Genomic DNA, 11,569 nt, shown 5'->3' on the forward strand with positions numbered 1-11,569 from the left:
CTCAAAAAACCAAAAAATAAATAAATAAATAAATAAATAAACAAACAAACATATCTTTAAAAAGAAAGAAAGTACTAAGGATTTGGAAGACGGTGTTCTGTGGGCTTGGGATTTTAATTGTGTTTCTAGCCACTCACAGCTACCTTCCAAGTGAGACGGCCTGGATATACCCAGAGTCCTGACTCACAAGCAGATGCTCACATCTGAACACAATTCCTTCCAGAGAGAAGAGGAATCACCCAGAAGTACTATGGGCTCAGCAACGCCTCTAACTTGCACCTATCTGCTACCTGATCTAAGGCCCATTTCACATCCAGGGTCTTTCCTTCCCCTTTAAAATCCCCAGGTCTCTACCAGAAAGATCCCTGGATCTTTTGTAATAAGAATAGTATCGAACAAAGTTTCTCCACCGCTAGCCTCTGTAAACCAAGGCGGAGTTGAAAACAGCCCAACATACGGGTTTTGTTTAAATTGAATTCTGCTGCCAGGAATGAGTGCTCATTAGATTAAAACCAGGAATCTGGCTAGCCTGACAGGAAAAGAAGAATATGAAATTCTCATTACCTTCCTTCGCAAACATCCATCTTCAGTTGTAAGAAATACAGATGCCTGGGAAACAATGGTGTTTGTTAGCGAATGCTCAACGTGCAATAAGCAAGCAGCAACAACAAAAACGCACTTTTAAAAAATATACGTATGCAAATACCATTTTACCTATTTGAAAACCTGCCTAGGTGCCCTGTGTGTGCTAGGGCGGGCTGAGGGGATGGATGGGGTAGGAGTCAAGGGTGCCCCACTTGCTGCATGAGCCTTCTTAACTAGGCATGGGGACCCCCAACATTCTGTACAAGCTGCCCCACACACTCACAGGTCAGTGCTCTAAACACCGAATGGGCATGTCTACCCCCCTTCCCCCCTTCCCCCGCTCCTCTGTGTGAAACTAAGGAAGTGGGCCCGTGAAGATCACATCTTGACTGTGGTGCAACATCCAGCAGAGCTTTTTCCTGTAGCCTAGGAACTATGGGTGCTGGAGCAAAAATATTGATAGCCTTGTTGCCAGGACCCAAAAATGGCAGAATCAGCTTTGAAAGCCCAGAGCTCTTCTGGGGGCAAACTGTTCCAGGCCCCTCAGCCCTGCAGGCTGCATCTTTGCCCTGAGACAGATAAGGGGGAAGAAAGGAGGCCAACATCAACAGCCCTGGCAAGGCCAGGAAGCACCGTGGAGGTATCTATATTTAGGGACGCTGCATACATGTGACGCTTGGCTCCTCTCCCCCACTCTTTTTTAAAACCCAGATTCAAGCGGGATTGACATTCCAGGGTCTAGCCAAAAGTGACAAAAGGAAAACCTCTTGAAAGCTAATACAGACAAGCGCAGAAGCACGGGGGTGTGGGGGGGGGGGTAGGAGAGAGATCAGGCTGGCAATTTAAACAAACCAGGCTCATATTCCTCGGGGTTGAGAAAGGTCAGGGAGCTGGCTGTTTTGAGACCTGAATGCTTCAGACAGTATTGCAACCTCCTATCTGCAGCCTGGGGCTAGTGCCTGGCTCTGTGGCTTTCTTCCTCATTTCTGCATCCCAGTCAATCTGTGAGGCTGTAACACCATCTCTGTTTAACTTCTTAAAACGTTATGATAAAGAACTTGCAAGAAAAAAAATCATACTACAAAATTAAGTAGACCTAAAGGCTATCTATCTCAATGAACTCGCTACAGTCTGGGGGAATGGATGCTCAGAGAGGTTTTATGGATTACCTTTGTTTGCTTTCTTTAACCTGGACATACATGCTCTGAGAAAAATCTCTGTGTGCTACATATAAGTCATTACCATGTCTTAATAGGATCTATTATCGACACTCTGTATTGTGTGAACCTTGGGCACCGTTAGACGGTATTAGTCACACAGGCATAGGAGTGGTTCACCTTTCTGTCAACTTGACTGCATTTAGAAAATCACCATGGAAACACACCTCTAGGTGTATCTGACGGCATTTCCATAAGTTTTAACTGATGATGGAAGACCCGCCCTGAATCTGGTGAATGACTCATGGACTGAGATCCCAGACCGAATAAAAGAGGAAATGATCCAAATACTAGTAGTCACCTGTACTTCCTGACTGTGGGTACCATGCGATCAGCTGCCTCCCACCCCCATCGCCATGCCTTCTACCGTGAGGGACTGGAGCCTCTAGAGCTGTGAGCCGAAGCAAACCCTCTTTCCTCTCGTAGTTTCTCGTTGCTGTTTAAGGATTTGGTCACGGCAATAACGAACGTAATAAAATACTCATGCTAACTCATGCCCACTCCGTCGTGGGATCATCTTTTCCACCTAGGAGAACATAGCCAGTTCTTTCTAGTTTGTTTCTGTTTACCCAAGCTAACATTCAATCAGAATTAAGTGTTCTCTCCCCCTGGAAGGAAACGGGGAGAAAGAAGAGAGAGGCAGAGCTGTAGTTGATCCACTGATAAACCCTGGGCTTTCATTGACGGACAGAAATGAGACCATGAACATTCACCAAATGCCACCTGGTCCTTGGCAAAGCTGAGTCAACCCCACAGCATCATGTGGAGAGAAATGAGAATATCAGAATGCACCCCAAACTTTGGAGGCTTTATTATTTCCCCCAGGAGTGCAAACCGTAATTAGAGATTGCCAGTAAGCAGAATGCTGCTTAGAATGATCTAAATTTATCAGTAACAGCAGTTGCGGAGGCTCACGATAAACAGTCATGTAAGCGCCCCCGAGAAGAAAGGAAAGCGATCAATGGGAGCGACTCGGCATGTCTGACTTTAGCAATGTTTGACCCCCCCTTTGAGAGTGCACTCCATCCAAATCCTGTGACCCCTGCCTGTCAAGATGACACAAACTACAATCACCCAGAAAGACAGTCTCAATGAGGTACGGTCTGCATCATCTCAGCCTGTAGGCATGTCTGTGGGGATTGCCTTGATAAGATAATCAATATGGGAAGAGGCAGACCATTGTGGGCAGTACCATTCCCTAGCAAGGGAGTTCAAACAAACCCCTTCCTCTCCTCTGTTGCTTTTGGCTAGGTTGTTTTAGCACATTCACAGGATTTAAAATGGAACAGACCTCAACTTCAGGAAAAGAAAAACAAAACAAAACAAAACAAAACAATGACTTGTCTCCTGTCCTAGATGAGAAACGAAAACAACCAATGTCGTCATCACTACATCCCTTCTTTGGTTCTTTTTCTTTCTTTTCCTCCCCCTCCCCCCCCCCCCCCCCGGTTTTTCAGTTTTTCAGCCCTGGCTATCCTCAAACTCACAGAGATCTGTTTGCCTCTGCCTCCCAAGTGCTGGAATTAAAGGCATGTGCCCCCATGCCTGGCCCTTTCTTTGATTCTTGGGAGCCAAAAAGGAAACTCCTCTTTGGAGTGGCTATGAACCTAGAGCACATGAAGACTGTATGTGCCAGGGATTGAGGTGAAAGCTTTCATACAAATTAAAGAACAAAAATCAATCCCATGTGTGAATTAGTGGAGGAACCTAGTCCCAGCTGCTCACTGGTTAAAGGAACAATATGCTGCCCTAGTTCTTGCTGAATGTGATACCTGGTACCCACTGCTCAGGAGGAAGCGGCTATAGTGGCTGCACGCTATGCACCTTAAGGTGGGAGTGGATGTGACATCAGAACCAGTGACTCTGACGAGGAACTGACCTGTAACTCAGGTAAGGACAAGAATTGGTCTATCATTCATCTCCAGTTAAAATCTGCTCCCCATCATAGCCCTGTGTGTTCCCATCCCTACAGCTCCTCAGAAGATCTGAAGGTAGCCTCTCTGCTCCACAAGGCTTCTCTCTACCCTACATTCCCTAGATGTCCCCTGAGGGCACGAAGTCTCACTCCACAAGGTTTCGGCTTCTTTCCTGTGGGGGCATAGAAGCTGATGGCCATGAAGGGCATTGGACCATGAGATAAGGTTGATCCTGGAAGTATCTCCGGCAAGTCTTTCTACTCAGAGGCCTGCAGACAGGAAGTCTCACACCTGGGGCTCCGGCACTCCAGGAAAGAGATATGGTAGACGGTGACAGTCACCATACATGAGCTGGAACTTTTTAGCTGAGCAAAATCAATTTGGTGAGCCACAATGGTCACTTAAAAAAACTAGCACATGTACATATATAATTCTTCAAGGTTTGTTCTTTTTTTTTTTTCTAGATAGTGTATTGATACATGGCCTAGGCTGGTCTTAAACTCAAGGGATCCTTTTGCCTCTGTCTCCCCAATTATAGATGCTGCCATTGTATCTGGCTCTTTGTGGAATTCTAAAGCATCCCTCAAACAGAATCTGCTATTTCAGATTGTTCTGAAGAAACCCTGGTAAGGTAGTTTAAAACACCATCCTGACAGATGATGCTACCAGTTTTATGTCAGTCAGCTTACGACATGACGTGCTCAGTTGAGAATCTGAACAGTACTGTCCCTAGTTCACCAGAGTAAAGAGTCATGTGGTGATGGTGGTGATGATGGTGGTGTTGGTGGTAGTGGCGGTGATGCTGGTGATGGTGGTAGAGGTGAAGGTGATGGTGATGGTGGTGGTGGCGATGGTGGTGATGATGGTCGTGGTGGTGATGGTGCTGCTGGTGGTGCTGGTGTTGGTGGCAGTGGTGGTGATAGTGCTGGTGGTGGTGGTGATGATGGTGATAGTGCTGGTGGTGGTGGTGATGGTGGTAATGGTGAAGGTGGTGGTGGTGATGGTGATGATGGTGCTGATTGTGGTGGTTGTGGTTGGTGGTGGGGTGGTGGTGATGGTGGTGCTGGTGGTACTGATGGTGGTAATGGTGATGATGGTTGTAGTGGTGATGGTTGTGGTGGTGGTGGTGGTGGTGTTGGTGGTAGTGGCGGTAATGCTGGTGATGGTGGTGGCGGCGATGGTGGTGATGATAGTGGTCGTGGTGGTGATGGTGCTGCTGGTGGTGCTGGTGGTGGTGTTGGTGGCAATGGTGGTGATAGTGCTGGTGGTGGTGGTGGTGATGGTGGTTTTGGTGGTGATGATGATGCTGGTGGTGATGGTGGTAATGGTGAAGGTGGTGGTAGTGATGGTGATGATGGTGCTGGTTGTGGTGGTGGTGGTGGTTGTGGTGGGGTGGTGGTGTTGGTGGTAATGGCGGTGATGCTGGTGATGGTGGTGGTGGCGATGGTGGTGGTGATGGTGGTCGTGGTGGTGGTGCTGGTGGTGCTGGTGGTGGTGTTGGTGGCAGTGGTGGTGATAGTGCTGGTGGTGGTGGTGATGATGGTGATAGTGCTGGTGGTGGTGGTGGTGGTGGTTGTGGTGGTGGGGTGGTGGTGATGGTGGTGATGGTGGTACTGATGGTGGTAATGGTGATGATGGTTGTAGTGGTGATGGTGATGGTTGTGGTGGTGGTGATGGTTGTGGTGGTGGTGGTGGTGGTGCACCAAAATGATTCAAAGCAGCATGCACTTCACTGTGATTTCCCAAGGAGCCATCCAGGCCTCCCTTATCCAGGCTTCACATTTACCATAATAATAAACACAGTCCAGCCCCAGGGCCTGCCTCTGTGGAGGAAAGAAACACATACACAAGAAAGAAAAACAGAGTAATAAATGAACAAGTGGCCTTTACACATATTAAAAGCTAAAATATGAATGCTGTGTGCCATTAAAAGGAAGAAAGGAAAATGAGAGAGCGGTTTATGTCTAAGCTAATGGCATCTCTTTGGTGGGATTTTTTCTGCCATAAAATAGGATTCAATAATCCAGAACAGCTTCTTCTTCCCAGGGAGACAATTTCCCTCCTTAAGAACAACAAAGGGGCACATAACTAAAGGGCTCAGTGTGGCGTACAACAGGGGAAGCGGCTGGCACAGTCTTCCATCCCAAGGCAATATGACTTTCTTACTGCACCCTTCCCATGCCATCCATCCCACAAGCCCAAGTTTCCCTATCCCTTCCCTTCCCTCCCCTCCCCTCCCTTCCCTTCCCTTCCCTTCCCTTCCCTTCCCTTCCCTTAGGCCTGTTTCCCCAACCAGAAAATCCTCTAGCCTTGTCTTCCTCAAGGGACTTTATTCCGGCCCCTCAGATTCCACCTTACGTGTCCTGTGGGTGACTGCTCTACTCTCGGCCTGCTTGAGAAGAACTGGCTTAGCATCCTTAATACTCATAATGTTTACCAGATAGAGGAGGGGAGAGAGAGAGGGTCTCCACGCACTGGAAATTATACCAGTTTGGGGCTGAGACACAGGCCACAAACTGAAAAACAAACCTGCCAGTTAAAACTTTCAACCTAGGCACCCCCAAGGTTTTCTTGGATCACGATAGTTGGGGAGGTCATACCCCAATCAAGTTATGATTTGACTAGAAAACAAAGAGCACATTTTTGGGGGGCTCCCGATTTGTACAGACTAGATAGAGAACTTCAAGAGAAAAAGATCATTACCTGGTTTGCTCCTGTTGCAGTGTGTTGGGATCGGGTATAAAATATCTGACTCGAAAATGCAGGGTACAGGGGAAACCTCCTATAACATTTTTCAAAGACAAATTAGGTTTTCCCTTAAAAAGAAAAAAGTCAACGTACACAGTTGCTACTCCCCATAAAGGGAGCACTTTTCACTCAACCCCATTTTCCACTATAAAAGCTCCGACTTCAAGTTCAGAGTATATAAGTTAACAGTTCATAAGGCCCATGTACACCTAAAGGACTTGTAAAGCATCTGCCCCACTGTGGGATCACCTACTTCCGGTTGCACATCTTCCTTAGGGCCCTGCTCAAACTATGATACCTGTACTATCTATCCACAAATTCACAAAGAACGGAAGCAGCCTGCATTTAGCTCGTGATTTATGCCTCTGCAACACTTCCAGATAGCCTATAGAACTTCACCACCACCATGGCTACCTGCAGGCTGGTGGATCTATTTCACAGTCAGGGACGGAATTGCCTCTCCTGACTGGGCACCGGTGACAAGACCAGAACGCTCTGTAACACTGACTCAAGTTTTTGACTTGATTTTTTTTTTAACTAGAAAACACTGTCATAATTTCAAGGTAGATCACAACAGTCACTGTGACCCTGAGTGCTGTACCACTCAGATGTGACTTAGGCATCAACGCCAAGAGCCAGTTTGCCTGTGGGATAAAACTAGCCACGTGTCTGACCGAAGATCACTGTTGCCAAGACATGGGGAGACCCGACCTTGTTGACTTCACCCTGTCTCTGGCACTTGGTAAATCTGCCCAGGTCCTGTCTCCGGGCTCACATAGCACTTTCGTGATCTCTGAAACCCAAGTCCTTCTGTGATCTGCCCAGCTGGCTAATCCTTCTGCTCATCTCGTCTTCTGTCTTGGTTCATCCTGCCTCCACTCTGCCATCTCTTAGTTCCTTCCTTTGTCACCTCTGGGCTGGGGCTAGCAGAGTCTTTAATGGTGGGTGGGTGGGTGGGTACGCCTCTGTCTACACACCTAGCAACCAGTGGGTGGCGCTCACTCTGAGGAAAAGAGAGGCAAAGTCATCATCGTTGTCCCCCATCCCGCGTTCACTGTTCAGTCTCCCCCTTCCTTCGTTTGTTACTTTGGTGTTTCAGGTATAGTCTCTGTCTTTCTTGGTTCTTCTGTGGACTCAGAGAACACGCACACATGTGTGTGTGTGTGTGTGCGACCATGTGTGTGCGTGTGTGTGCGTGTGTGTGTGCCTGTGTACGCGTATACACGCACAAGTGAATATACATAGTACTATCACAGAACTCCTCTTTTCAACTTCTACACGTGACCTTGAGAGCAGGGCTCAAATCTGGCTTGCACCGCATTTCCCAGGTTTAGCACAGTGCTTTGCCTTGGTCAGCGCACTTAGGGATGTGTTTGCTGCAAGAATGAGTCAGAGAGAGATTGACAGACAACAGCTACCTAGGCCTCAAGTGACTGGCCACCTCCTGTGAGTCCAGAATCCTGAAGGGGACAGAGTAGGGTGAAGTCTCAAGAGGCAGCTAAGACACCTCACTGTGAGGTAGCAGGAGGCGTGCTCAGCCACAAAGGGTCAAAGAAATGAGAGTTAGCGCTTCCCTTCAGGTAACCGGTGATATCTGTGGAACTCTGGGAGTGGCCACGGACCCTGGGTCAAGAGGAAAAGCATTCTTTACAGAAGGAGGAGACGGAGGGGCGGTTCAGAGGAAGTCGTGTAGACAGGCCGAGTTAGTCTGGGACAACAGGTACCTATCAGGGCCAATGAGAGCCGCAAGGGCAGGTAGGCTGAGAAGAGGCGGCCAGAGGGTAGGCTGGGCATGACTGGAGTAGCTGTGTCACTCGGGGCTGAGAGTAACACAGGGGGGCCGCTCAGGACAGATGAGCCAGCATCTGTGGGAAGTATGTTGGAAGCTGTTGGAAAGTATGAGGGTTTATGTCAGTCTCTCTTTGTGCGTGTGTGCATACATGCACACGCGTGTCTGCATGTGCACGTGGAAACCACAGGCTGATGTCAGGATCTTCGTCCACTGCTCCCCATCTAATTTTTTGAGACAGGGTCTCTTACTGAACCTGGAGCTCATCATTTTGGCTAGGGGGTGTGGCCAGCCAAGTCCAGGAATCCCCCTGTCTCACTCATCCTCCCAGCACTGGGATCATGGGCACGCACCAAAGTGCCCAGCCTTTTACATTGGTGCTGGGATCCGAGCTCAGGTGCCTAAGCTTATACAGCCAGCACGTTTACCAACTAAGACATCCCCCTGGCCCTTTTATATCTATTTCTCATCCTGGGCTGAGAAGGCCCACCCTTCATCCACGTTCTCCCTTATAAACAGAAGCAAAGGCTCCCTTGTTGTGAGCTGCCTCCTCTCTCCTCACCACTCTGCACAGCTGGAATCCTTAAGGCTGCTCTGAAGCGCAGCCTAAGCATCTCTCCCTGGCCCCGCCCCCTCGAGTCCCCCGAAAAGATAGATGGCCACACCCCCAAGAACCAACACCAGTGAAGTCATACCCACCTTTCAGCTGCTTCCTGAGGGGTTTGCTTGCCTCGAGCCATCTCTGTGGAGTGAGAAAACACACATAAGCGGCAAGACCAGCCGAAGCAGGCAAGCAGCACTTCATATGCGGGGACACTCACGGGGGAGTCCACTGGGTCATCGCCATGTTGCAAGCCAAAGTACTCCTTCTCCGTCACGCCCAGGTGGCCGTAGGCCAAATCCAGAAGTGATTGGCCCAGATCTTGTTTCTAGATCAGAAAGCAGCAAGTGGAGAAAGTATTAAGATGAACCAAGAACTAGAAGAAACAATGTTGTCGTTTTTGTTTGTTTTTTACTGTAGAAAAAAAGGGAAACTAAACTCCTCAGAGTTTATGAATAGCTACTTCCCAGAGTTAACAAAAGCATTAATAGCACTCGGGAGGCAGAGGGAGGCGGATGTCTGTGAGTTCGAGGCCAGCCTGGTCTACAAGAGCTAGTTCCAGGACAGGAACCAAAGCTACAGAGAAACCCTGTCTCAAAAAATCCAAAAAAAAAAAAAAAGCATTAATAAATTTCAGGTTCACAAAACTGCACAAAGGATATAAAGTAGGGTTAAGACAAACTATATAAATATGACTGAGACACTCTGAGTTTAAGAGATTGGGGAGAAAGGTAAGTCAATAGAGTGCTTGCCTTGCAAGAGTGAGGACCTAAGCTTAACTCCCCACAATCCACGTGTGTACAGTGGAAGACACAGCCTGGGAGCCTGCTGGCCAAGCAATCTAGCCAAGTAGGAAAGCTCCAGCTTCAGTGAGATCGTGTCTCAAAAACCTAAGGCGGGGGCCAGAGTGGTTGACTATTTCCTGCACTGTGCAGAAGACCGAAATTTCGTTCCTAGCACACAAGCTGGGCAGCTCACAACACCAACATTCCAGCTACAAGGGGCCTAATGCTCTCTCCTGGACTCTGATTGCATGGGCACCATTAATGCAGACATATAAATAATAATAAAATCTTAGTGGGCGCACATTTTCAATCCGTGCGCACAGGAGGAAGGGGCAGGCAGATCTCTGTGAATTTGAAGTCAGCCTTGTCTACATAGTGAGACCGTGTCTCAAATGAATATATATGGAGAGAGAGAGAGAGAGACAGACAGACAGACAGATAGATAGACAGACAGAATGGTTCAGAAAATAAAAATAAGGCGGAGAGCAATGAAAGAAGTCACCCAATATTGGCCTCTGGCTGCACCTGTCAGTCAACCTGACTGACGTATCAAGCTCCAGGTCAATGAATGACTCTGAGAAATCACATTGCAGGTTGTCTTCTGGCCTCTACATGCATGTGCGCGCACATGAGCACACACACACACACACACACTCACACACACACACCACACAACACTGCGAACTTAACTGAGCTTTCTAAATTGCTTCCATCCCTTAGCTGAGGCTCTCCAGTGACTTCTGGAAAACGCACGCGTTACACAGCAAACACACCATGACCTGCCGCGGATTACCCACAGCCAACGCTAATCCCAGGTCAGCTCCTGTTGGCTGTTTGGGGCCCAGCTGCAGCTCCTTCCCCAGGAGGAACCCAGAGAGTGTGCAGCGAGGAAAACTCTCCACTAACAGCTAAAAATACTCGAATGCCATCCAAAATACCCTCGAAGTGACTTGGCGCACGTCCCCTTGTGGGATTATCTGCCCCGCTGCTTCTCGGGCATCGGAAGTGAGAAGCCGGTGGGGACATTCAGCCACACTTCACTCTGTAGTGGGACTCAGCGGCCTACTCCAGTGTTTATGGGGCAGCCTGATGTGGGCGCTGGGACAGAGCCACCGTAAGCAGCGCTCTCCTTCCTCGGTGACTAACACGGAGTGTCAACCGCTGTCAAGGGCTTGGAACCAGTCGAGACACAGCAGGTAGAGTCCTTGGAGGATGTCATGAACAGTGGGATCCACCTGGGGACAGGGACAAGGAATCCCTCTGTGTCGGGATGACAGGGTGGAGTGTCACCCTTCCCTTCTGTCTAGTGGGCCCACCCAGCTTGAAGCTGATGGCACAAACAAAAGGTGGCTTTGGTTGGTGGGCGGTGGGGGTGGGGGGGATGAGGGGGAGAGATGTACACAAGAGCAGCATGGAGCATTTGGGAGACTTCAGATTCTATTTTAAGAGGTCGCCCTCCCAGGAATGCTTTCAACCCAACCATTTAGCTCAGGACAATGCAAGTCAGAAATAGACAGGTAGAGAGAGGCTCTCCCTGTGAGCTTCTGAGAGCAGGAAATGTGTAGAAAGTGGGTCGCTGTGACCAGGGTGGGGAGAGTTAGGTAACTCGGACATTCCTGCGGCAAGATCTTTGGGGTGACTTCATGGAATCCGGTCTGTTGTAGAGAGCATGAGCCTTGCCTATTTCCAGAATGCACCACCTTGTATCCTGAAGGCTTCAGAAGCTGCCAGCATCCGTTGCAAGAACGTCTCTCCATGGGTAAAGACAAAAGCCCACCTGTTCCCCCAAGTTACCAATTCAGATACAGTGTGCGTGGGGTGTGTATATATGTGTGTGGTGTGTGTGTGTATGTGGTGTGTGTGCTATGTGTATGTGTGTGGTGTGTGTGCTATGTGTATGTATGTGGTGTGTGTGTGTATGTGGTGTG

The 11,569-nt window shown here is 48.7% G+C and overlaps 1 protein-coding gene across 4 annotated transcripts in view; it reads right to left on the bottom strand.

Moving 5' to 3' along the window:
- The window catches only part of Ptpn3 (protein tyrosine phosphatase, non-receptor type 3), a 106,306-nt gene that overhangs the window by 59,017 nt on the left and 35,720 nt on the right, over positions 1-11,569 (bottom strand). For all 4 annotated transcript variants that reach the window (XM_013351909.2, XM_013351911.2, XM_005362208.3 and 1 more), the window contains 4 exons: positions 9,077-9,184; positions 8,955-8,997; positions 6,422-6,500; positions 565-609 (listed from right to left, as the gene is read on the bottom strand). In XM_013351909.2, the coding sequence (XP_013207363.1) occupies positions 565-609; positions 6,422-6,500; positions 8,955-8,997; positions 9,077-9,184 (275 nt within the window). The remainder of the gene's footprint in view (positions 1-564; positions 610-6,421; positions 6,501-8,954; positions 8,998-9,076; positions 9,185-11,569) is intronic.

The sequence above is a fragment of the Microtus ochrogaster genome, linkage group LG5, assembly GCF_000317375.1.
Source record: "Microtus ochrogaster isolate Prairie Vole_2 linkage group LG5, MicOch1.0, whole genome shotgun sequence".
NCBI classification, from domain to species: domain Eukaryota; kingdom Metazoa; phylum Chordata; class Mammalia; order Rodentia; family Cricetidae; genus Microtus; species Microtus ochrogaster.